Genomic DNA, 27800 nt, shown 5'->3' on the forward strand with positions numbered 1-27800 from the left:
CAAAGTACTGTTAAAAGTGATTGCAAAAGGACATGGCAAAATAGGAGTATGGTAACATAACTGTGATGGAGGCTAAGTGTGAGACTGCCATTAATCACAGAGAGACCTGTATGCTCCTACACAGTAGTATTATAGCCATGAAACAAATGCCTTCACAGAAGGTATAGAGCTGGGGTAGAAATGGGTGATATATACAATTTACAGTGCTAGTGTCATTCGACTAGGACTAGTTTCACTCTATAAAACAAGAGCTTCGTCAGGATATAGAACACACAGTGTACAAATCATAAAAAGTATCCCCCCACCACAAGAGATCCCACAGCAATATAGCCCAATATAGCCCAAGACAGACGGACCGACCGACAAGTGGATCGATCAGGAGCAGCTTGGATACAGATTGTAATGAGGATAGCTGACATTCGTACTGAAGGGGAAAGTGAAGCATTCACACAGCAGGGCACAGAGCTGTGCTCATACCTGACTTTGTTAAGTTCCCCAGAGCGGCTTAATGCTCTGTACACACACTGCTGCTCCATCCAAAGTCATCTGTATCAGGGAGAGAAAGGGGGCAGTGCTGTGAGCTGCAGGATGCCTGCAGATATTCTGATGTCTCAACTTGTGCTTGTCCCCAGGCACTGCATCAGCCCTGGTCTGAGGGGGGATTTTGGGCAGCTGTAATTCCCCCCGCGTTTGCCTATGTTGAGAGCCTGGACCCTGGATGGCCTTAAAGTGGGAGTGTCACCATAAAAATCAAATTTCAACAGCAATTGGTCTGAGTGTATTAAGTTATAAGAATACTAATCCTGCATTCAAAACTTTTTCTGCTGTTATGATATGGAGTTATCACATACTTAAGGAGCACTGGCCCTTTAGTAGTTAGTGCCAAACAGTTGCATGCTGGGGGTTCTTTTTATCTATAATATATTCCTCCTCTTCCCTTTATTTTCCTGCGAGCTGCTTATCTGAAACATGATCCCCTGCTCACTTGGGTTTACAAGCAAGGCTGAGGTGACTCAGCGATTGGAGGAGAAAAGAAAAAAAGTAAAGGGCAGAAATGACATCAGGTTTTAGCCTAAACTGTGGGCAAAAGACATGGCCCCCACCAGGAACAGAATTCTCTTAATTTACTATGTAACATTCACTGAAATCAAAAAGTGGACAGTACAATACATGTGTTATGTAAGTAGATCAAGTATTTACCTACTTATTTTCCCTGGCATAGTATGGCTAATCCTATTGCTTTAAAGGGATGCATCCCTTCTCTGGCTGGTTTCCACAAACAGCTACAGTTGAATCAGGTGAGGCCTGCCCTAGATAGGACAGTATACAGATTGACATATCTTTCGTAGAGTGCTCTCTCTTTTTGTCTTTTACTTATATAGTGGAATATAGAGCTGCCTATATTGGGACAGCCTGATCGCACCTCCAAAGGGGATCTTTCCAATTCCCATCCTTTTGCCTTTATCCTGACTAGTCTCCCAGTTCCTGTCACTGAAAAACATCCCCACAGCATGATTCTGTCACCACCATGCTTACCAACAGCCAAGCAATCAGTATCGCCCACTGTGCATATGCACATCTATAAAATAATGTCAGTAGTAATGATGATGATGTGCAGGCTCATTGTGGATCAAACAACATGAACAAATTACATGGTGAATAATAATCATTTATTGATCTCTCTTCTATTTTCGAACTTCTTACTTTGCAATGTATTGATTTATTTTTTCCTCTTTTCGCTAAAGTTCCTCTTTGAGTTACAGACCATGAATAAGCATTGCTTTAAGTCTGCCCACACTAACCCCATGTTTGATACAGACACAAGTCGAAAAGATCTGAAGTGTATCCATGCAACTGGATGTACAAAATGGAAATAAATATGACAGCCTCCATATCCCTCTCACTACAGATTCCTTAAAGCAAAAATCTGAGAAACAAAAACTGAGCATATGATGATAAATCACACAATCAGAGGTTACCTACAGTGAAAACTATATGCCCAACTTTATACCACAAGTATACCACAAAAATTAATATACATATTAGTGCTGGTGTATCAGTAGGAAGTCCCTACAGTTTCACCTGTCAACTATTCCTCTTGGTATTTCAAGGTGTTGGATAGGTTTACTGACCAATAGGGTAACGCTGCAGTTCAGCTCACTTTACTCTCAGTTCTCGCTGGTCGCATTAGATCTGTCCCAATCTCTGGAACTACGAAGATAAGCAGTTTTCATAGTTTTTTTTCATTGTTTCTGCTACCTGAGCTTGCTTTAATTTGCCCTATTTACAATGACCCTGTATACCACTGAGGCATATGAACCAAATGGGCTTAACATTATCTGTTAAATTTATGACTTAGGTTAGAGCACAGTTCAGCCCTACCCACTTATGAACATCTGCTGTGGGTGCCATATAAATTCCATCTATTGTCCTGAAGGATGGAGGAAACCTACAGAACAGCACAGTGTGGAAAGAGTAAGCACATTAATCATTTGGCACATTTGGCAGAAGTAAAACAAAAACACAAGGCTAAGCACTTCTGTTTCTTCTACAGATACCATCAATATTAAAAAGCTATAGGGGTATGTGCAAAATAAATAGGCCAAAAATGTGGTTTGTTAAAATATTTTTGTAATAGGTTGAAATAATCAGTCGTGGATAATAACCCCTTTATCATAAACAATATCTTGCTACAATAAAAAGAAGGACATACAATGTATGGACTTCCATGGCATATTATTGCCTTGCATACTGGATTTTCCAAATTAAAAATTAACGTCCAAAAGTAATACTAGCAGATCGATAATAATACTGGCACATTGAAAGTCGGAGGATACTGTAGTACAAGTTGTAGGAAGCTGTACAGGATGTACATACAATTCATGTGTAAGAATATAGCAAAGGGGTGAATGTAGATGAAGCTGTAACATTTTAACCAACTGTATAAGGTACAAGAGTGTGTGTGTGTGTGTGTGTGTGTGTGTGTGTGTGTGTGTGTGTGTGTGTGTGTGTGTGTGTGTGTGTGTATATAAAGGTGTGAGTAGGTAAAGGGTGTGTGTGTGTGTATTGTAAGGATTAGTGTACAGTGTATGTGCTGAGGGGCACAAGTGATTTTAGTGCTGATGTGTTTAGTGTGTGGGTAAGGGCTCAGGCACAAAGTTATGTTGCGGTCATGGTTTCGGCAACATATATCAGTGTGTTATACCAGACATCTCGAGCTCACTCCAACCTGAATTATCGCAAATTCTTTCTGTTTTAGGAAAGCAAATTTTTGTTTTTCTTAACATCTTAGTAAGGGGGCTTTTAGGGCCATTGTAGTCCCTTACACACTCCAATGAGTTCTGGGTCACCATGAGCTTGCTGGTTAGTCTGTACCTCTCGGTTTACAAGCCCTACTCCATAGAGCCAAATTAATCCATGCCATGCACTGATGAGGATCAAACAATCCGAAACAGTCTGTATGCATGTTGGATTATTATGGCTCTGTACAATTTAACAAGCTGACACATCATTGCAATCCAGCGGTTCTGGAGGTGTGTTTAGCTTCTAAGGGTAATTTGCATATATTCAGCAGTGGTGCTCTGGGAGACATCTCGAGCTCACTCCAACCTGAATTATCGCAAATTCTTTCTGTTTTAGGAAAGCAAATTTTTGTTTTTTTTATTTTTGTTTTACTGCTAAGTGGGAGACAAAGTTCACACCTTTCACTCTAGCCAGACCCTCTGACATCATATTCACTTACACTGCAAGCTAACTGTATGCATTTCAACATTTTTTAGTATTGACTACAAGAAGAATAATCTACACTAATCAACATGACTGCCTCTTTTCAATTCTATTGAATAGTCATTATTAAAAAGTTTTAACATTTATCTGACCCAGCCAATTAAAGCCTTTAACTGCTGGTTAATCAACCAACTGCCAGCTCTCTGATCAGCAACCAATGATTTTGAATGGTACAATTTCACAACCAATGGAAAAACTGTGTCTTAGAACTTTTTCATCATGTCTATTCCTGACTCTTCGAGTACACAAAATGGGGTGAGACTGGCACTCACTGATGGCTTCTTCCCCTTTATGATGAGGACTAAAGTTCAATGGAATGGTGTGCCAGGACCAAAACGGCCAAGTGTACCAACAGGGTCACAATCGATATGCTGGAAAGGTCGGCACCACAATCACGTATTTGAAAAGATCTTTAATTACAGCTCTTTATAATGTTGTCAACAGGCAGCAGTAGAAGCAAGCACAGAATATGAACAATAAAGAGGAAAAAAATCCCGGAAAAAAGTTGCCTGCACCACCAATGTAAATCTCAATTAATACATTTCATTGGTATAGTAGAAACAACAAATCACTGCAAAAACGTAGAAAATCATTTAAAACCAATGTGCCGGAAAAAAAATGACACAAACAAGAAAATAAAGTAACCCTGCATGCAATCTGATATAAACCACTTTTGCTCAGAAAAGAGCTCAATGCGGAGGGCAGAGACCCTGGTCTGGGTGGAAATGAATTAGATCAAATATTATTTTACTAGAAAATGCCACAATATATATGCATATCCAGATAAAGAAATCATGCATGGGTAAATATGCTCATATAGATCAAAGGCTGAACATGTATATATAAGTGCATTCAATTATATTGGTGAGTGACAGACCTGCAGTGAAAAACATGATGTCTGGCAAAAAAAAAAAAGCAAACCAAGATGGCGTACCGCCCTCTACCCTCACTCCAATGCTACAGCCATCATCCACAGCAGGACCAGCCTCTGGGTATTGTATGCACTGCCATCTTGGTTTGCTTTTGTTCTCTAGAAATGTAGAATTGTTGCTACTGGATAAAAATCATACAAAAGAGAAACCAACTTTAGACAGCTTAAAGTGAACAATAACCATACTAAATAAAAGTGTTTTACTTACCTGGGGCTTCTACCAGCCCCCTGCAGCCACCCCCCTGTGACCATGCCAGTCCGCAACGATCCTCAGTTCTCCCCGCTGCGGGATAGTTTTGATTCTGCCAACTGGTCAGTCGGCGGTCCACTGCACCTGCGCAGCGGTGGGCACGTACATCCTTGTACGGATTCACAACAGCGAGAGGTTTTCTCGTACTGCTCTCACCGACATGAACACATACGAGGATGTGCACAGCCAGCGCCACACGCAGGCGCAGTGGATTGCCAAAGTATCAGTTGGCAGAATCGAAACTGCACCACGAGGGGACAGAGATTCGTTGAAGACCGGTGCAGACACAGGGCGACTGCGTGGGGCTAGTAGAAGCCCCGAGCATGTGAAACTCTTTTTTAGCTAGTATGGTTAAGGTTTAGTTTAAGATTCAAAACAGACTTTCTATTATACTGGTACATCGAGGAATGCAGGTATATGAATGCACAACATCTGACCACATACAAAAGGTCAAATAATAATAAAAAAACAAAAACATTCCACAACCTGAAGACAAGAAAACAGATAGCAGGAAAATTCATATCCTCAATCATACAGTGTTTTGCAAAAGTATTCGGCCCCCTTGAAGTTTTCCACATTTTATTATGTCATATTACTGCCACAAACATGAATCAATTTTATTGGAATTCCACGTGAAAGACCAATACAAAGTGGTGTACACGTGAGAAGTGGAACGAAAATCATACATTATTCCAAACATGTTTACAAATCAATAACTGCAAAGTGGGTTGTGCGCAATTATTCAGCCCCCTGAGTCAATACTTTGTAGAACCACCTTTTGCTGCAATTACAGCTGCTGGTCTTTTAGGGTATGTCTCTACCAGCTTTGCACATCTAGAGACTGAAATCCTTGCCCATTCTGGTTTGCAAAACAGCTCCAGCTCAGTCAGATTAGATGGACAGCATTTGTAAACAGCAGTTTTCAGATCTTGCCACAGATTCTTGATTGGATTTAGATCTAGACTTTGAATGGGCCATTCTAACACGTTCTACGGCCATTCTAAAACTAATATGTTTTGTTTTAAACCATTCCATTGTTGCCCTGATTTTATGTTTGGGGTTGTTGTCCTGCTGGAAAGTGAACCTCTGCCCCAGTCTCAAATCTTTTGCAAACTCCAAGAGGTTTTCTTCCAAGATTGCCCTGTATTTGGCTCCATCCATCTTCCCATCAACTCTGACCAGCTTCCCTGTCCCTGCTGAAAAGAAGCACCCCCAGCGCATGATGCTGCCACCACCATATTTGACAGTGGGGATGGTGTGTTCAGAGTGATGTGCAGTGTTCGTTTTCCGCCACACATAGCGTTCTGCATTTTGCCCCAGAAGTTCCATTTTGGTCTCATCTAACCAGAGCACCTTCTTCCACATGTTTGCTGTGTCCCCCACATGGCTTGTGGCAAACTGCAAATGAGACTTCTTATGCTTTTCTGTTAACAACGGCTTTATTCTTGCCACTCTCCCATAAAGGCCAACTTTGTATAGTGCATGACTAATAGTTGTCCTGTGGACAGAGTCTCCCACCTGAGCTGTACATCTCTGCAGCTCGTCCAGAGTCACCACGGGCCTCTTGACTGCATTTCTGATCAGTGCTCTCCTTGTTTGGCCTGTGAGTTTAGGTGGGCGGCCTTGTCTTGGTAGGATTACAGATGTGCCATACTCCTTCCATTTCTGAATGATCGCTTGAACAGTGCTCCGTGGGATGTTCAAGGCTTTGGAAATCTTTTTGTAGCCTAAACCGGTTTTAAATTTTTTTGTAGCCTAAACCGGTTTTAAATTTCTCAATAACTTTATCCCTAACTTGTCTGGTGTGTTCTTTGGACTTCATGGTGTTGTTGCTCCCAATATTCTTTAATGCTGGGCATACACGGTTAGATTTTCCCTATCAATCGAGCCACTGATGGCTCGATTGATAATTTCCGACATGTCTGATTGCCCGCTGGATCGATTCCCCGCGGACAATAGCGGAAAACGAATGGAAGATAAGTAAGCACCCACGGGGACGAGCGGGAATAGATCCAGGCGCACGCGGGGACGAGCAGGGATGCGGTGGGAGTCGATCCGGCAGCTAATTGAGCCGCAGAAACAGTTTGTGTACGCCCAGCATTAGACAACCTCATAGGCCGTCACAGAGCAGCTGTATTTGTACTGACATTAGATTACACACAGGTGCACTCTATTTAGTCATTAGCACTCATCAGGCAATGTCTATGGGCAACTGACTGCACTCAGACGAAAGGGGGCTGAATAATTACGCACACCCCACTTTGCAGTTATTTATTTGTAAAAAAAAATGTTTGAAATCATGTATGATTTTCATTCCACTTCTCACATGTACACCACTTTGTATTGGTCTTTCACATGGAATTCCAATAAAATTGATTCATGTTTGTGGCAGTAATATGACAAAATGTGGAAAACTTCAAGGGGGCTGAATACTTTTGCAATCCACTGTATCTCTATGAATTTAATTTGAAAGGCAATTTTTTTTTAATACAGGCTTGATTTGAATTTCGCCAGATAAATAGTACAAAACGGATGTATAAAATATGTAATATAAATATTACCTGAACCACCAAACTGAGTACTAGCCAGTGTAGTTGGTCTGCTCTTTCCATTACCCACAGGCAAAGGAAACAACTAAAAAACAAAAGCACAACATGATTAACAAGATGCATAAAATAATGTACAGAATTTAAATGTGCACACAGCTAAAAGACTAGTCAGTGTTAACAAATGTATCTAGCAATTGCAGAAGTGCAAAAAGGTAGCATATCACACATTTCATAAAATAAAACGAAACTCAAAAAAACTTAAAGGACCACTATCGCGAAAATTGTAAAATGTAAAATGCATTTAAACACATACAAATAAGAAGTATATTTCTTCCAGAGTATAATGAGCGATAAATTAATGTTCTCCTATGTTGCTGTCACTTACAGCAGGTTTCAAAAGCACTTAGCGAAAGGCAGTTGCTCCGTCCAACTGCCTAAAAAAGTGTGAGGTGAGCACGGAGGCTGGTCAGCATCTTTTTATACATCTTTTTCAAGGAGTGTCTTTATAAAGCATAAAGGCCATGCTGAGAATCCCCTATGGTGAGATGGACTAGTTCAAAACCTGTCGGTAATGTCAGATTTCTACTACCTGCTGTAAGTGACAGCAACATAGAAGAAAATTAATTCATGGCTCATTTTACTCTGGAAAAAAACGTACTTATTATTTGTACATGTTTACATGTATTTTACATTTTACGATTTTCGCAATAGTGGTTCTTTAAAGTTAAGCAAAGATTTTACATTAAGAACTTGTGACTCTCTGTTTTGAAAGTAGACCAGGTACCCACTGGTATTTTGGCAACCACTGGTTCTGCACCAATCTTTCTGGTAAAAAATAAAACTTGAATCCTTTGATTTATTTATTTAATTTTTGTTAGTCCACTGTCACACACAAGAGAGTTACAGTTATCTGACAATTACTAGGTTACAGCGCTTAAAGAGGAACTTTCCCATAAACAACCCTGATGGTCCTTGGACGAGACTCACTTTAGGGCAGAGATGATACTTGCAGGCCATTTAACCCTCCTGGCGGTTTGTCAAAATCCGCCAGGGGGCAGCAAATAAGTTTAAAAAAAAAAAAAATTTTATGTAGCGAGACGAGGTCTCGCTACATGATAGCCGCTGCTCAGCGGCATCCCCCCAGCCCCTCCGATCGCCGGCGGCGATCGGAGATCAGGAGATCCCGTTCAAAGAACGGGATCTCCTGGAGGGCTTCCCCCGTCGCCATGGCGGGATGACGTCACTGACGTCGTGACGTCAAAGGGGACTCCGATCCACCCCACGGCGCTGCCTGGCACTGATTGGCCAGGCAGCGCACGGGGTCTGGGGGGGGGGGGGCGGCTGCGGCGACGCGTATAGCGGCGGCGATCGGGCACTGCACGCAGCTAGCAAAGTGCTAGCTGCGTGCAGCAAAAAAAAAAATTATGCAAATCGGCCCAGCGGGGCCTGAGCGGTGCCTCCCGGCGGCATAGCCCGTGCTCAGCACGGGCTTACCGCCAGGGAGGTTAAAGAGAACCTAAAGCGAGAGGGATATGAAGGTTGACATTTTAATTTTATACAATGCAGGTTACCTGGCTGTCCTACTGATTCTTTGAATCTAATATATATAGCTATAGACCCTATACAAGCATGCAGATCAGGTGCTCTGACTGAAGTCTGACTAGATTAGCCACATGCTTGTTTCAAATACTACTGCATGATTCAGATACTACTGCAGCCAAAGAGATCAGCAGGACTGCCAGGCAACTGGTATTGTTTAAAAGGAAATAAATATGGCAGCCTCCATATCCTTCTCACTGTCCTTTAAACAAATGTGTACACCTTGTGCATTCATATGAGGAAAAAACCTGTTTTTCACAACACAATGTAAATAATAACAAAAATGCATAAAGTTTCCAGAAAAAAAAAGAAGCAGCAAGCAAAAACACATACACTGTAAACAGTGTAGTATAACATAGCTGTGGTGCAAGTGTGAGCCATGCCTAAAACTTTTACAAAAATCTTGCTGATACTTTTCTGACTTTCCTTTTCCTTCCTTTCCTACAATTATCTGACTGCCCAATAAGCTAGCTACTGATGGTGCAAGGACTTCCTTTGAAGTTCCTGCTGTAGAATATCTCCTGTTTATGCTACTCCTCCCCTTCATAGAACAGAACAGCTGATGAGAATCTGTACTGTGCTTGTTTCTAAGCAGCCACTATTATTATTAGTATTTATTATTATTAGAATACCCCCATAAGGCTACTTTCACATTAGGAACTTGCGTTTGATGTGACGTTAAGGTTGCACAACGCGGCCCTAACGCAACGTATATACACTTTCACAGTGCAGCGTTAAAGTCGCACGTTAGGAAATGTATTTACCATGGAAGGAAAACGGTGCATGCAGAACATTTTAAAAAAGAAAAAAAAACACATTACTGAGCAAGTGCAACATAAGTAACGCAGCAGATTCATTGCTAAACGCACAGCATGCAGCACTTTCTAATAACACTACATGTTACACACTAACGCAACGTGTGCACTGTGAATGTCGCACAGACTTTGCATTGCTGTGCGTTACTGTACGTTATAATATTCTATAACGTGCAACTTTAACGTCCCACTGTGATTGAGGCCTCAGTGATAGGTCATAATAGTGTGCTGCCCGTGAGGGAGGGGGGGGGGGGGGGGCGTGTCGCTTACCTATGGGGGCTGTGCACACTCGACAATGCATGCCAAGACATGTAGCCTGAGGGTGCGAGTGCATAGATCTACGCGCATATAGGCAAACTGAGAACCTGTAATGACAGATGCTCAGTTCATGTTAACAGCGACTGAGCCCCAACACATCTGTACAGCACTGACAACAGCAGTCACTATATAAGGCTGCTCTGAATGTTTTTATTCAGAGGGCTTGTGTACTTGATAAAGACAGGAGGCTCCTCTTGAAACGTCACCACTGCTTGCCCTGTGTTGTATCCTGCTATGCCTTAATAAAAGAGCTTAATACAAACTTGAAGATGGTGCCGGGTTTCTTCACTTCGTATTTATGTGTTAACGCGTCACAAAAACAGAAAAAATTAATGATTTGGGCTCCTCTCGCGACCAAGGAAGATGGATCCCAGTGGCATCCCATGTCGATAAGCACTCCTGATCCATCCTCCTGCTGGCGGGTATGCGTGACATCACATAACGGGCGCGTATGGGACTTCAAGTGATCGTGGTATTTTGAGCTGTAGTTGTCAGAGATCTTAAAGATTCGTTCCGCCGTTACGGTCAACATTGGGTGATGCTAACCTATGTTCGTGTGATCATGCACCTTTACCCACATCACGAGATCATGGAAATGACCGTTTCTTCGGTTCAAAAAAGAAATCGCTGGTTGTCAGGAAAATAGTCTGAAAAATCGTGAGGTGGGTACAGGCTTTAAGTATGGATTTCTGCCATGCCTCATTTAAACACTCTTTACACAGAGTCTGCTGCTAGACCATTTACCACAGTGGACAGCAGTAGACTAACGGACCTGCTGAAAAGGCCCATGTTTTCCTATAAGTCCATTCACATATGTACAGTTTAACGCATCCAGTTTTGTACCCCACAGGTGCAATTGGTGCATTGTCATTCATCCGACCCATATACTAGTGCCTAGTGAACAACTAATGTGGCTCTTTCCTCATGCCCCACGGAAATGAGAGAAACACGAAAATAAGGAAGCACCCAAAGGTGATCCCTGTGGAAAATCTAGGGTATTATAGCATGATCAAAGAATATGTAAATCTGTCTTCACTACATACATGGTTATGTGTGCAATTCTATTGTTAAAAAACAACCTTTGATCTACTTTCTATCTTAGCTATTCCTATAAAATCTCAAAATGTATAAAAGCATTCACATTATAAATTTGTACACAACACATTTTGGCTTATTTCACAATTTTTAGTGCACTACAATGCCTGAGTCTGACGCAGGTTTCACTGCACTATCCCAGAACATGTTAGGCAGATAAATGGGACACCATTGATGGCAGTTTGCAGCTACATTGTGATTATTGAGGTTTCCCTTAATAAGATGGGGGATGAAAGATGCCCGGTTATGTTTATCTAAATATCATTTTGACATAGCCAACAGAGCTGAAAATTTTCATTCAAAATGATAGGTGGACAAAGCAAGCTGCATTGGTATCCCTTGCTGGAATGGTGCACTTTAAGAGATGGATCACACTTGTGTCTGTGTCTTATGTCACACTTGTGTACTTTTACAATAGCCAGGAATTGTATGCATTGTATCGAAAAGTAGCGATGGTTGCATTTTTTTTTCAAGGCAATGCAGAATCGCAGCTGCCTCCGGAAAACACAGCATTCCCCTAAAAAATCATTACATGCATTTTCGCTTTGTGGCAAAATGCTACCGAAACTGCACTAAAGTCCAATAGCTATTTTGTCATGTACAAATGATGCCTGCATGCAACTAAATTAAAAAATGCTACAGACATAAATTGATAATACCTACATGTGACTGAGTACATTTTAGGCATTTCTTATCAGAAAACTATTTCTTGCTGAGAAATGTCAGTAGTCTTGTGTACTTTATAAAGTACGTTAGCACAGTTTTTTGAGTATGAAACCAGTAATGCAATTATAAATAAAATAAAAAAGAATTGAAGCTCAAACATTTTAGATCTGAATACTTCAGTCGGCCCTGACTGTATAATATTTTATGCATGCAGTATTCACCATCTCCTTCAACAGAGCTATTCCTGGGAGAAGCAAGTATTTCAATGGTGTGGGAGTTTATGCTGCCACAGATGGCATAACCTGCTGCTTTGCAGTCATACTCACATTGTTGTAATGTATTAAAGCCATTATACTATCTCAATCATTCCCCCCCAGTCATTGACCACAGTGAACAACCCAATGATAAAGACATCCGGGCATTGCTGTGGTATGCTCTGCCTCTGACAGTATAATGTTCCTGCATAGACCTCATATCAGTTTTGTAAAGCAAAAAGAGAAAAGTAGTCTTTAACAGCTTGCACACACACTCGATGCATGGCGTCTGTCGTTGACCGATCCCCTTGGGGGTCACTGCAGGGTCAAGGCTCACAGATGTATTTCATCAGAGTTTCATTTAGTATGTGTACAGAGCTTAAAGAGGAACTTTAGTGAAAATAACATAATGAATAAAATTGCTTATTGTTTACAATATTCATTTATAGATTATTTAGTCAATGTTTAACCATTGTAAAATCTTTCCTCTCTATGATAAACTTTCTGAAATGTATCACTGGTGATGACATCTTTAGTTCTGCCAGGTGATCTGTACAGAATGTTCGTTACTGGGAGTTCTATGCACAGAGGGAGATATTGCCTGCTTGGCAGATGTAAAAAGGTGTTATTTCCCACAATGCAACGAGGTTCACAGTCAACAAATTGTCAGGACCTTGGTAATGACCTCACACTGTGGGAGGGGTTTCACCACAATATCAGCCATACAGACACCCCTGATCATCTATTCGAGAAAAGGAAAAAGATTTCTTGTGGGAAAGGGTGTATCAGCTACTGATTGGAATGAAGCTTAGTCCTTGGTTAAAGTTCCTCTTTAAAAACTCCACCCTTTGCTGATTGATGGCATGAGTGGAAGCATTTGCAGGTGAAAGTATACTCAGGTACTCAACTGCAGTTGCCATTCGGCAAAAGAGTGGTTTTCCTCTACAAATTGCAAAAATGAAACTCGGAGCCATTTTTACAACTCCTCAGTATGCGATTCTCTGTGCTTTGTCTTTGTCAACACCACTGGGCATTACCTATAAATTGTAGCCATGGATGTCTTTCAACGCAAGGAAAGCATCTAAGCCCCCTGATCATGTCCTCTAGTGCTTTGAGAAGGCCTAGGGACAAAAAGCTCATCCACCAAACTTTTATATCGGCCATTGATGTATTTATACAGGTTAATTAGATCCCCTCTAATGCGTCTTTTCTCTAGACCTTTCTTGGTAAGTGAGACCTTCCATCCCACGTATCAATTTTGTTGCTCGTCTCTGTACCTGCTCTAAAACTGCAATATCTTTCCTGTGATGTGAGTTAAACAGGGGAAATATTATGCTAGCATTTTGAGTTTTTATTTCCCGTTTAATGCATCCCAAAATTTTATTAGCCTTAGCTACAGCGGCTTGGCATTGAATACGATTATTTATCTTGTTGTCGATGAGTACTGCCAAGTCCTTCTCAGAGTTTGATTTCACCAACTGTATTCCATTTATTTTGTATGGTGCTAGACCATTGGTACGACCAAAATGCATGACTTTACATTTTTCAACATTGAATTTCATCTGCCATTTATGCGCTCATATAGCCATCCTATCCAGATCCTGTTGCAATATGACACTATCTTCCTGAGAGTTGATGATTCTGCACAATTTTGTATCATCTGCAAAAATAGCAACATTGCTCACTACTGCATCTACTAGGTCATTCATAAATAAATTGAAGAGCACTGGACCCAGTACAGACCCCTGTGGGACCCCACCGCTAAAAGTGACCCATTTTGAGTATGATCCATTGACCACAACTCTTTGTTTTCTGTCTATTAGCCAATTCCCTATCCATGCACACAGACTCTTCCCCAGTCCTTGCATCCTCAACATTTGCACCAGACTTTTGTGGGGAACAGTGTCGAAGTCCAAGTATATCACATCTACAGCATTCCCAATATCCACATTAGCGTTCACTACCTCATAAAAGCTGAGCATGTTAGTCAAACAGGACCTGTCTTTAGTAAACCCAAGTTGATGCTGAGAAATAAGATTATTTTCTACTGTGAAGTCATGTATAGTATCTCTTAGTACCCCTAAAATAGTATGCATACAACTGATGTTAAAGCGGATCCGAGATTAACTTTTACTCACTGCATAATTGTGTTCCTTTCCTATTGTTTATAGGGCATTCCTCAAGCCAAATACTTGTTTTTATTTTAATACTCTAATTCCCTATAAACTAAACAAGCCACGCCCACAGGTTTTCAGACAGCCAAGACACTTTCAGACAGTAGCAAGGGCTCATGGGAGCTCAGTCTGGGCAGGAGGAGGGGGAGGTATTACTAGCCAGAGATTTCAGAGGCAGAGGGGATTAGTTTTTTTTTGCTCAAGATGCAGATAAACCTGCCTCTGTGTAATGTTTACAAACAACATGGCTGCTGTCACTGTATCACAGGAAGAAATAATCATATTCTATTAAAGAGAACCCGAGGTGGGTTTGAAGAATATTATCTGCATACAGAGGCTAGATCTGCCTATACAGCCCAGCCTCTGTTGCTATCCCAAACCCCCCTAAGGTCCCCCTGCGCTCTGCAATCCCTCATAAATCACAGCCACGCTGCTGACAAACAGCTTGTCAGAGCTGGCTGTGTTTATCTCTATAGTGTCAGTCTGCTGCTCTCCCCGCCTCCTGCAGAACTCCAGTCCCCGCCTGCATCCCTTTCCTCCCTGCTGATTGGAGGGAAGGGATGGGGGCAGGGACCGGAGCTATGCAGGAGGCGGGGGAGCAGCCGAGACTGACACTACAGATGTAAACACAGCATCACAGCACGGCTGTGATTTATGAGGGATTGCAGAGTGCAGGGGGACCTTAGTGGGGTTTGGGATAGCAACAGAGGCTGGGCTGTATAGGCAGATCCAGCCTTTGTATGCAGATAACATTCTTTAAAACACACCTCAGGTTCTCTTTAAAGCTGTTTGCAGCTAGATTTGCTGTGTAAACTAGCTAGACTTTAGATAAGATATATAGACAAGTCACTTGTTATAGTTAAAGGGACACTTAAGTCAAACAAAAAAAATGAGTTTTACTCACCTGGGGCTTCCAATAGCCCCCTGCAGCTGTCTGGTGCCCTCGCCGTCTCCCTCCGATCCTCCTGGCCCCTCCGGCAGCCACTTCCTGTTTCGGTGACAGGAGCTGACAGGCTGGGGACGCGAGTGATTCTTCGCGTTCCTGGCCACAATAGCGCCATCTATGCTGCTATAGCATATATCATATACCATATAGCAGCATAGAGGGTGCTAATGTGTCTGGAAACGCGAAGAATCACTCGCGTCCCCAGCCTGTCAGCTCCTGTCACCGAAACAGGAAGTGGCTGCCGGCGGGGCCAGGAGGATCGGAGGGAGACGGTGAGGGCACCGGACAGCTGCAGGGGGCTATTGGAAGCCCTAGGTGAGTAAAACTCATTTTTTTTGTTTGACTTAAGTGTCCCTTTAAAGCAAGAAATTTTAAATAAGGATGATACCATTTGTTGGCTAACTAAAAATAGTTTGTTTTTCTCTTTTTTCAAATTCTTTATTTATTCATATATAGAAAAAAGTTCATATACAAAAAATTCTCATACAACTCCAAAGTGAGTAATATATCCATCCATCATCTCTCAATTAGGTCGACAAACATAATAAATCTTCCAAACAGTATTCATTCATTATACATTTGCTTATAAAACATATCAAATCTCATATCTAAATTCCAGTAGTATCTAAATTCCAATAAAACAGGAAGAATCTTTTTTAGAAGTATAAACTCTCTAATTAACAATTACTTTTCACTTAGCATTCCTCCCCTAAGTTAATATTTTAGTTCATACAGTTCATCGATTTCCTCACCTCATACAAAGAGAAAAAGAAAGGGATGATGGCATGGTTAAGGAAAAAAAAAAAAAAAACCAGACTAGCACACATACCCAATCATACAAACATCACTTTCATCTCCATTATTATGTATTCCCTCACATTTCACGACCCGGATCCAATTCACCTTCTCGAGACATGCTGTTATATTTCTACGTTTTTATCCCTCCCTCTCGTCTGTGGTCACCAGGATCCCATTATCCATGTATATTCATCTAGTTTAACCTCCCTGGCGGTAAGCCCGTGCTGAGCACGGGCTATGCCGCGCAGGGGGATTTCTCAGGCCCTGCTGGGCCGATTTGCACAGTTTTTGGTTTGCAACACGCAGCTAGCACTTTGCTAGCTGCGTGTGCAGTCTGATCGCCGCCGCTCTGCGGCGATTATGTGCCTCCGCTCGCCGCGCCGCCCCCCCCCCCCCCAGACCCCGTACGCTGCCTGGCCAATCAGTGCCAGGCAGCGCTAAGGGGTAGGCCGGGACTCCCAATGACGTCACGACGTCGATGACGTCGGTGACGTCATGCCGCCCGTCGCCATGGCGACGGGGGAAGCCCTCCAGGAGATCCCGTTCTTTGAACGGGATCTCCTGATCTCCGATCGCCGGAGGCGATCGGAGGGGCTGGGGGGATGCCGCTGAGCAGCGGCTATCATGTAGCGAGACTTTGTCTCGCTACATGAAAAAAAAAAAAAATATTAAAAAAAAAAAGATTTGCTGCCCCCTGGCGGATTTTTTGCAAACCGCCAGGAGGGTTAATAAATTCTTCCCATTTTTCCCATATATCTTTAAACTGTTGATCTTTGCCTTTCAAAGCATATGTCAATCCTTCCATGCGTTGTATATGGAGAATCTCTCAGAACCATTCAATTAAAGAAGGCGCTAGATGTGACTTCCAGTTTCTTCCAATCAATATTCTCGCCGCATTAATCATATGGCAGCTTAAAGTTTTCCTATATTTATTCACGCTACAATCATTATAATGTATTAAAAAAGTGGCTGGTTCGTCTATTATTGTTGTAGCTGTTATCTTAATTATATACTCTTTAACGGCCGTCCAGAAGTCTCTTATCCTTGAACAGTCCCAAAAGATATGGAAAAAGGTACCCTCCTCCTCCCCACATCTCCAACAGGTCCCATCCACATCCACATATATTTTATTTAATTTAGCCTGCATCATATACCATCTAGAGAGTACCTTATACCCAGACTCCTGTATCCTTGCTGAGATTGAAGTTCTATATGATAACACTTATTTTCCTCCACTGCTCATCTGAAAAAGAGCAATTAAAATCTGTTTGCCATTTTTGTCTCAATTGAATCGGCGGATCTTCTTTATTCAGTAATTCTCTATAAATTTTTGTCATCACCTTTTTACCTCTCTGCATTGATCCACACATCTGCTCCATTCTTGTGAGATTTCTGGAGAACTCACCATTCTTCCCCTTTGACACCACAAAATAATGGAACTGCATCAATGTCCACCAATTTAGATTAAGAGATGGGAATTCTTTCCTTACTTCTATTAGTGGTTTCCAGTCTTCTCCCTTCAGTAGTGCACCCGCTCTAATTCCAGATCTATCCCTGACTTCTGTCCCCCCTATTTTATCACAACCTAACTTGAAGTCTGGGTTATCTACAATTGGCATAAGTGGGGAGGGAGTTGGTGCAAAGAGATTTTTATCTCTAAACTTATTCAATGTCTTTTTTGTGTGATTCACCAATGTAAAGTGAGTACAGCAGTGGGGAAAGCACATAGCCCTGGGGTGCACCAGTACTAACTGTCAGAGAGCTTGAAGTGAGTTTACCAAGTCTAACACGCTGTCTTCTGTCGGTTAAGAAGTCGGTTATCCATTTGCAGATGGATTCAGGTATGTGTAGCTGGGAGAGCTTGCTGTGTAGCAGAGATGGCATTATGGTATTAAATGCCATCTCTGCTGCACAGCAAGCTCTCCCAGCTACACATACCTGAATCCCTCTGCAAATGGATAACCGACTTCTTAACCGCCAGAAGACAGCGTGTTAGACTTGGTAAACTCACATCAAGCTCTCTGACAGTCAGTACTGGTGCACCCCAGGGCTGTGTGCTTTCCCCACTGCTCTACTCACTTTACACCAATGACTGCATCTCCACAGATCCATCTGTTAAGGTTCTGAAGTTTGCAGACGACACAACAGTTGTTGGTCTCATTCAAAACGGGGATGAGTATGCATACAGGCATGTGGTGGGACAGCTTTCCTCCTGGTGCAGCAGCAACAACTTGGAACAAAATGCTCTCAAAACTATGGAGATGATAATAAACTTTAGGAGATCTCCCCCCCAGGGAGATCTCAATAACCCAATAATGGATCCACAATAACCCAAGTAGAGTCATTCAAGTTTCTTGGGTCCACGATCTCAAACGACTTAAAATGGGACAACAACACTGCCACTATTGTCAAGAAAGCACAACAGAGAATGTACCATCTACGGCAGCTGAAAAAGTTTGGCCTACCTCAAAATCTAATGGTGCAGATCTACACTGCAATCATCGAATCCACCATAACATCATCTATGACTATATGGTTCGGCTCCTGCTCAGCATTAGAAAAGGAGAGGCTGCAGCACATCATCCGATCAGCGGAAAGGATAATTGGCTGTAGCTTACCTTCCCTGCAGGATCTTTACACTAGCAGGTGCAGAAAGAGAGCAACCAAAATTGCCTCTGACCCCTCTCACCCAGCTCACTCCATCTTCCAGCGCATGCCTTCAAGAGAAAGATTCCGGTCAATCGCTACCAAAACCTCTAGACACAGGAACAGTTTTTTTCCTCAAGCGGTAGCCATACTTAATGCTGAACCACGTTAGAGCTGCTAGGACTGAAAGTAATCAGCACAGAACTAAACATGAACAATTCTCACATTGCTTACTGCCACTATACTTATAACGTCCTTAAAGTGGACCCAAATTAAAAAATACAAGATTTCAGAAATAAAATCTATTTTCTAAATTATAATAATAAATAGCAGCCTTTTTTCAGCTGCATGATGACAAATATAAAATATTTTACATTTATTGGAGGAACCCCTCCCTTCCTTTCAAATTGCTGGGATTTTTCCGGCAAACTAGTGGGGTAGATGGTGTCCTGCAATGGAAGAATTGCTAATGGCTGCCCCCAGTATAACCCTAGCTATGAAAAGAGAAGGGTGAAAAGCATGCACTGAAATGATCATAGGTTTGAAGTAGTGTTTATTTATCTTTGTATGTGTCAGAGTGGTGCAACTAAATATTTTTAATTAAAAAAATGTTTGGTTTGGGTCCACTTTAACTTGTAATATTCACACTGTCTGTCCTTGTATTGTTTTTGTTTGTGTTTGTTAAGCAACTGCCAAGACAAATTCCTTGTAGGTGCAAACTTACTTGGCGAAAATAAATTGATTCTGATTCTGAACTCGCTGGGTGCTGACTCTAAAGCCGCATCTACACACGTAGATGCGGCCGCGATGCTCCTTATCAATCGAGCTGCTGATGCGGCTCGATTATTGATAAGATCCAACAGGACGGATCTTGCTTCCGCCGATTCCCTGCTCGCTCCCCGCGAGGGGACAATGGCAGGGAATTGAGTAGAAGATAAGCGGGGACGAGCGGGTAATCGTATGCGGCACACGCGCGGCGAGTGGGTACGCGGCGGGCACGTGGAAGAGGCAATCCGGCGGCTAATCGAGCCGCCGGATCGCAACCTCATCTACGCGTGTAGATGAGGCTTTATAGGGAGAGGTGTACCATAGTATATTATATAGTGGGAATTCTACCATATTTTGTTCAATATCTATCCATCTCCTCTCTTCAGGGTTCCCATACCAATCAACTCCTCTTGCCAAGACCGCTGCATTAGAATATAAATATGGGTCTGGGACCGCTAAGCCTCCCCTATTCTTAGGTTGAGTTATTCTAGTAAATTTTTGTCTTGGTGGTTTATCCATCCAGATAAATCTTGTAAATTATCTTCTCAGATCTACAAAATACTTCGTAGGTATTGGGATGGGTAATGTTTGGAACACGTATAAGAGTCTTGGCATAACGTTCATTTTTAGGATATTGATCCTTCCAAGCATTGATAACTTAATCTTTCTCCACTTAACAGATCTTTTCTTATATTGGTCAGCAAAGAGCAATAGTTTAGCTGGTATATTTTTTGGATCTCACCTGAAATTTTTACCCCCAGATATGTGAATGTCTCCCCTACCCATTTAAATGGAAAATTTGCTTTTATATTATCAACTTCTATTAATGGTAAATTAATCCCCGTTGCCTGACATTTTTCCCAGTTAATTCTGAAATTCGAGAGTTCTCCATATCTCCCAAATTCTAGCATTAGATTTGGAAGCGAGATGTGTGGATTTCGTAAATAAAATAATAAATCGTCCGCGAAAGCCGCCACCCGATGTTCTTTTTGTCCCACCTTTACCCCCATTATGTCCCTGTTATTTCTATTTGAGTTCAAAAATGGCTCCAAGGCAATAGCAAAGATCATTGGTGACAGTGGGCACCCCTGGCGTGTTCCATTATGGATCATTAAGGACTCCGAGAGGACCCCATTAACTTTCACCCTAGCTGACAGCCCCCCGTACAGGGCAAGGATCCAAGTCCTCATGCTCTCCCCCAGGCCAACATGCATCAGCGTGGCTTTCAAAAAATCCCAGCTGACCCTGTCAAATGCCTTTTCCGCATCCGTTGACAGCAGCATGACAGGGTCAGCTGAGGCCCCGACCCACTGCGCAAGGTCCAACGTTCTAATGGTATTATCATGCTCCTCCCTATTCGGCACAAACCCTACCTAGTCCGCATGTATAATCCCATGCAGCCAGGGGGACATTCTGTTTGCCAATATCTTAGCATATATCTTTAAATCAACATTTAGCAAAGATATTGGCCTGAAGCTAGAGCACAAGGAGGGATCCTTACCCTGCTTATGTATTATCGCTATATGCGACTCCAAGGATTCTCTTCCCCACTTACTCTGTCTTCCCCCCTGCTCAACCAGTGAGTTTAAGGCCCTTAACCAATGGGGTTCTAATTCCTTACTAAACTGTCTATAGTATTCCAGGCAGAAGCCATCTGGCCCAGGGGTCTTACCACTCGCCATGTTCTGTATGGCCGCTCTTAATACCATGGCTGTAATTGGGGCCTCCATTCTATCTATCTCACTTTGATCTATTTTTTTCAAGCCTGAACTTTCCAAATACAACATTAGTTCTTCTTCACTAGGTTTCTTTGTTTTTAAGTTATATAATTTTTCATAGAATTACCTAAATACCTCAGCCTGATCCTTACTACTATGATGTTTTATTCCCTTGGGGTCGCATATAAACGGGACATAATTTGCTGTCTGTTGGTCTTTTAGAGCTCTGGCCAGCATCTTACCTGCTTTATCTCCATACTCATAGAAATGTCTTCTACATCTCTGTGCTGCATAGCATGCCTTTACAAACATCATGGATCTCAATTTCTCTCTTTCTGCCGTCAGATTGCCCAGAGTCTCAGGGGTCTGCATATTTTTATGTTCCCCCTCTAAAATAGTTATTTTATGTATACTTTCCAACATATCCCTCTCTCGTTCCCTCTTTACTCTGCTGCCCTCTTGGATTAATATCCGACGGATCACACACTTATGTGCCTCCCATATAACTGTAGGAGAGGTATCTTCACCATTATTGAAGTCAAAATACTCCTCTATTTCTCTCGTTATTCTTTTGACCGTTTCCTCCCTTCCCAGCAAGGATACATTAAGTCTCCAATTATAACCCCTTTTCTTTCAGCCCGTATTTCCTATTTCAAGAAACACCGGGGCATGGTCTGCAAAAGTAGTTACTCCTATTGCTGAGTGTATTCTCTCAGAGAGTAAGTTGTGTGAGACCAGAAAATAGTCCAATTGTGAGTAAGTACCATGTGGATTCGAATAGAAGGTATAGTCTCTCTCTTTTGGGTGCTGGAATCGCCAAATATCTATCAACTGAGATTTAATCAGTCTCTGCCTTCCTTTGCGCACTGCCACCAAGGAGAGACTAGACCTTCCAGTGGAAGTATCCACCCCTGGGTCGAGAGAAAAGTTAAGGTCCCCCGCTATAATCCTAGAGCCCTCTGCAAACCCATCCAATGCTTTCAAAGCTCTGTCCATAAACGAGATTTAAGCCGTGTTCGGGGCATACATATTCCCTAGTGTTCATTTCTGGGAGTTAAAACTTCCTTTAATATATAATATTCTGTCCTCCCCATCCACATAGCTCGCAATATTTTCGATTCTAACTGATTTAGCAATCAGAATTGCTACTCCCTTCGTCTTGGAATCCTGGGAGTTATAATAGATATGTGGGTATCTTTTATCGATCAATTTAGGATGCACCTGGCCTTTTAGGTGTGTCTCCTGAATAAATGCAATATGTATGTGGGATTTATGGAGATACTGCGTCAACATCGTTCTCTTTTCAGGAATATTTAGGCCACAGACGTTTAGGGATATCATCTTAAGTTGGCTCATCTAACGCAGCATGGGTCATCAGAGATAGTGCAAGCATTGGGGGTTGGATCCCATTGGTTGTATAAACACACCCAGATATAGCCCAACACCATTCACTCCACTTCACATTCATTCCAAGTATTGGCATAAGCCAAACAAACATCCCTAGTGGAACACATCCACTCTGTCCCCTATGAGGACTCTTGAGATCATATTTCTCCATAGAAGGACCTCCATGTCCTCCTATAAAACCCATTGTGGTTTCTGAGGGTAAAAGTGTGCACATGATTCGGTCACCTGTCCACCTGACCAGCCCCTCCCCTCTAGCTCACTCCCCGGTATTTCTCATCTCCCCCTCCCGCCCCCAACGCCAGCGGCCGACAGCAGACCCCCGGCAGGGTGCGACCGACCCGCGCCGAGACAATTCTCTCATACGCACGTCGGTCGCAGAGCCCCCGGGGGGCCGCCCCGCCTGCCCCCAGCGCCAAGGGCGGGGGGGAGGTCCCGAAGGACCCACTGTCAGGAATATATTGGGGTGCTTATGATGTAACGATAACAGGAACATATTCTTCCATTTTTTTCTGCCTGTGTTCCATATAGGTCGGCTAGAAGGGAGCTGTGGCCATTGATTGCTTGGGGCAAGAAAATGGGTGATTGTCTTGGCCATATGAGGTGCTTTGAGTCTGTATGCAGTTCCTCTGAGAGTGCTAATGGGATTATCTGCCTGGTTTTTTGAACTCAGGAGACGGCCCATTGTCTCAATACACAAAGCAAGAGGACCAGAGTCTGGAGACTAACACAGGAACGTTTGAAATGTACATGACAGGCTATTAGAAATGGGTGAAGTCCTGTTGATACCATTTTTTACCTGTGGAAATTAAATCATTAGTGGAGGTGCAAAACTATACCCTGTAAATTACATCTAATAAAACGGAGACAGGAAAAAGCCTTAATCAAGTTTTCACCTGGAGTTGAAAGACTCACTTCACAATCTTTGATGTATAGACTTTTACCTGGAAATGGAATATGTCTGAGATTTAATTAAAACCTAGTTCCTCCCCTCCCCAAGGAAGTTGCAGCCTCCAGGCCTAGCTCAGAGTATAAAAAGCAGAGGCAGATGCCTAGTGACTATCTGCTCTTGGAGTTAGCGCATAGCTAGAGTGGATCGCGACTTCTGGTCGAACAAGCGGCATGCTCCTGCCGACAACGTTGAGACCTTCAAGGTGGTAACGTTTTTTTTAATCCCCATTTTTATTTTACGCAAATATTCGTGTGTGTTATCTTTGTAACTTTTATCTTGTAACTATTTTTACTTTGTTTTTTGTAATCATTTGTATATATTAAGTTCTGCATTGTTCTATGTTTTTATGGAATATTAAATCATTATTTAATAAGCTTGACTTCTTCTGTACTAAACTAACACTCATAGCCTAGAAGAGACTGAAGTGTAACCGTGTATAAGTTCATGCCTAGTTGTATGTTTGAGCAACACTACCGTATGAAATTGTAATTGCATTGTGTGTGGGGGCGTTTGTCATACGTTGGCCTAAGCGCGCAGCTGACCCAACGTACAAACAACGCCAGTGCGAGTAGCGACAGCAGAGTGGCTAACAGTATCGTTTGGAACGACTGTTGGTGGGTCTTTGCTTCACGACAGTGTAAGATTGCAACTGTGTGTGTGTGTGGGTGCGTGGCGTTCCCGTATTTGGCCTAAGTGCAAAGCTGACCCGAATACGAAAACGCGGAGTGCGCGCTGAGGACTCAACAGCAGAGTGGAAGTGTCTAGCGAACAGCTAGTGGTGGCAGTGAGAGGTGTTCTGAGGGGTCCAAGCCTTGTTTTAGCTTGAATAAGGCTGTTCCCCGCTTAATCTGGTCAAACCCGCAGTCGGGAACCGTATACGCAGGCGTGCCGCGGGCCGGTTCCTGACACCCACTCCTCCCATTATCCCCATTACTCTCTCCCTCTTCCTCCTGGTCAGAGAACAAATATCAAACAATAAGGGCATCTGCCCGAGCACCAAAAAGACAGCCCCCTAAAAATAGTTAGTTTTCCATCTCGGATCCGCTTTAATTATCTAAAGACCGCCCCACGCCAATGGGCGTGGACAAAGCGGCAGCCCCAGGACCGCCTAACGCCAACTGGCTTCACGTCCTGGGGCTCTGATTTGCATGAGATCGCGCGCAGGCTGCGCACGCGCATCTCCTGCTCGGGGGGGGGGGGGGGGGCAATCGCCGCTCGGGAGACTGTTAGACTACGTGATTACCATCTATTTACATGTACAGCGCTGCGATCGGCAGCAGCGCTGTACTGGGGACAGCCGTGTGACACGGCTGTCCCCTCCTGAGGCTGGGGAGTGATCGGTTGTCATAGGCTGAAGTCTATGACAGCTGATCACCCTGATTGGCTGGTGGAGAGAGAGAGGGAGGGAGCAGGGGAGGATAAATAAAATAAAAAATAGCAAAACTTATTAAAAATAAAATAAATATTTATAAAAAAGATAAACAAACTGTGGAGCGATCAGACCCCACCAACAGAGAGCTCTGTTGGTGGGGGGAAAAGGGGAGGGGGGGGGATCACTCGTGTACTGTATTGTGCGGCCCTGCAGCTTGGCCTTAAAGCTGCAGTGGTCAATTTAGCAATAATGAGCCTGGTCTTTAGGGGGGTTTAACACTGCAGTCCTCAAGTGTTTAAGCTTACAGGTCTATAATTTCCTGGATCTGATTTTTTGCCCTTCTTAAATAATGGGCTGTACGCCAATCCACTGGGACTCTGACAGTTGAAAGAGTCATAAAAGATAAGATCAAGGGGTTTATCTATAACTGAACTTAATTCCCTTGGGACCCGAGGATGCATGCCATACAGGCCAGGTGCCTTGTCTATTTTTAATTTATTTAGTCTTGCCTTCACTTCTTCCTGCGTTATGTATTAATATTACAATTGGAAGATTGAGACTCTTCTGGGGGTTTGGGATAGCAACAGAGGCTGGGCTGTATAGGCAGATCCAGCCTCTGTATGCAGATAACATTCTTCAAACCCACCTCGGGTTCTCTTTAATATTTTTTTTTAGAGTTGATGTACTTGTAAAACTTCTTTGGGCTAGATTTGATATCCCTAGCGAATTGATTTTCAGCTTCAATCTTTGCCAGCCTAATTTCTCTTTTACAACTTTTATTGCACTCCTTATAATTACTTAATTCAAGGAGGGGATCCATCATTTTAAAACATTAATGGATTAATTGGTAGATACATAAAAAGTACATCAAAGTGCTGCTCTGTCTGGATGACAACCATCCAAGGCACCCATTGCGCACTCTTAGTTGCAAATCTAGAACATATACAGGTGTCCCCCGATATCACTTAAGAAACCAGTATATCGGATCTAAGGCAAGAGCAGTGTCAGATCACATTGTTCCGCTCTCGCTGGAAGGCTATCATACACAGTACCATCATTATTCCTTTGTTCTCCACACACAGACAATTCCAACATTTAAACAAAAAAGTAAATGGAGTTTCTGAAGGAAAAAAGCTCTTTGAGGTAACCTGAGAGTATCATATGAGGGCTGGTGCACACCAAGAGTGCTTCTGAGCACTTTTAAAATGGGACACACCAGAGCGATGTGATTTTCTCCCAAACGCAAACGCGGGTCCTGCAGAATTTCTGTACTTTCCTGAGGCGATTTAGCCTCAATGTTAAGTATGGGAAAGTGGAAAATCGCTCTGAAAAGCGCTAGAACAGAGCAATTTCAAAGCTTTTTTGTTACAGAAGCTGTTCAGTTCCAGCTCTACTGTAACACAAAATAAAAAACGCTACACCAAAACGCTCTACAAATCAATAGGCTTGATTAGAAAATCGCCAGGCATATGCCTAGAATCGTCCTGAAAATCACTTAAAAAATTTGCTGAGCGTTTGCAATTACGCTAGCGCTTTTTGGTGTGCACCGGCCCTTACTCAGTATATGAACCACAGCTATGCAAAACAGAAGTAACGTGTTTAATTTCAATGTACTTAATGTTTATTTTTAATCCAGTAAAGCTACACCACCCAAATTTAACAGACTGACACACTGCAGAGCATCAAATAGAAATGAATTACATTGTTTACTACAGAGGCAAGGCACTCTGAAAAAGGGGAGAGAAGGTGAGGAGGCATCCATTAAGTTACTTTTCACTTGCAGGGGGGGCTTCCTGGGGAGAGAACCATAACAATAGAAGACTATTTTAACTGGGAGATAATTAGCTGCTAAGTGGCTATCAAAGGATGGCACTACCATGGTGTTGGATAATCAGGATATTGAATCCAGATGTAGGAGTGGTCCCTTTGATTTGACACCAAAGTGCAGGCTGGACATTCTCTGAAATTGCTATACCAACTGATTTCTGTTCTTGTCACAGAACTTCTGGTATTGATCTGCCATTTGTTTACAAACTCACAGAGAACCTGTGGGAACTTTATTTACAGATTAATAAAGCGGGACTTAAAAAGGGTACCATTAACACAGATCATACAATTATATGACAATCCCAAAAATGTTTTAAAGAGAATATGGATACATGGAAATGATTACTAGTATTTAAAAAGCATCACAATTTGATATCCAATATTAAAGTGACAAACCATCAGTCTCAAAACAAAAGGTAAAAACAAAAAAAGCAATCCCTCCTTGTCGAATTGTATAATAATAAAAATCATGCAAATACATGTGCAATTGTTTAAAGAAGTGGTCCCCAATCAACAGTACCAAAGACTAGTGCCAGGTTGTGAGCTGTGATGAGATGGGCCGCACACAAACACACTGTGCCTGGAGCACTAAAACACTAAAAAAGCCAGTACATTTAAAAGAATACATTGAAATGAAAAGAGTATGGGCTGGTTCACACGGGTTTCTGACGAGCTTCTGCTCAGTCTTGTTCAAAAGCGGTCTTTTTTCCCCCCCAAGAACGCCAGAGTTTAACAGCTAAGCTTTTGAAAGCTTTCAGTGTGTAGTGTTTGAGAGTGTTGCGTTTTCTGTGCTTTTGGTGGCTTTTGCAGAAAAGAACTGGGATTTGTGTCTGCAGAAAGTGGAAATACAGGCTTTTGTTGGCTTTCATTGGATTTCAGTGGCTTCTGTTGGCATTCAAACACAGCAACAGCAAACGACTTCCTGAAGCTGC

At 42.5% G+C, this 27800-nt stretch overlaps 1 protein-coding gene across 2 annotated transcripts in view; it reads right to left on the minus strand.

Moving 5' to 3' along the window:
* The window catches only part of TCF3 (transcription factor 3), a 247204-nt gene that overhangs the window by 144889 nt on the left and 74515 nt on the right, over positions 1-27800 (minus strand). For both annotated transcript variants that reach the window (XM_068233869.1, XM_068233867.1), the window contains exon 3: positions 7529-7601. In XM_068233869.1, the coding sequence (XP_068089970.1) occupies positions 7529-7601 (73 nt within the window). The remainder of the gene's footprint in view (positions 1-7528; positions 7602-27800) is intronic.

This window comes from Hyperolius riggenbachi, chromosome 1, assembly GCF_040937935.1.
Source record: "Hyperolius riggenbachi isolate aHypRig1 chromosome 1, aHypRig1.pri, whole genome shotgun sequence".
Lineage (NCBI taxonomy): Eukaryota > Metazoa > Chordata > Amphibia > Anura > Hyperoliidae > Hyperolius > Hyperolius riggenbachi.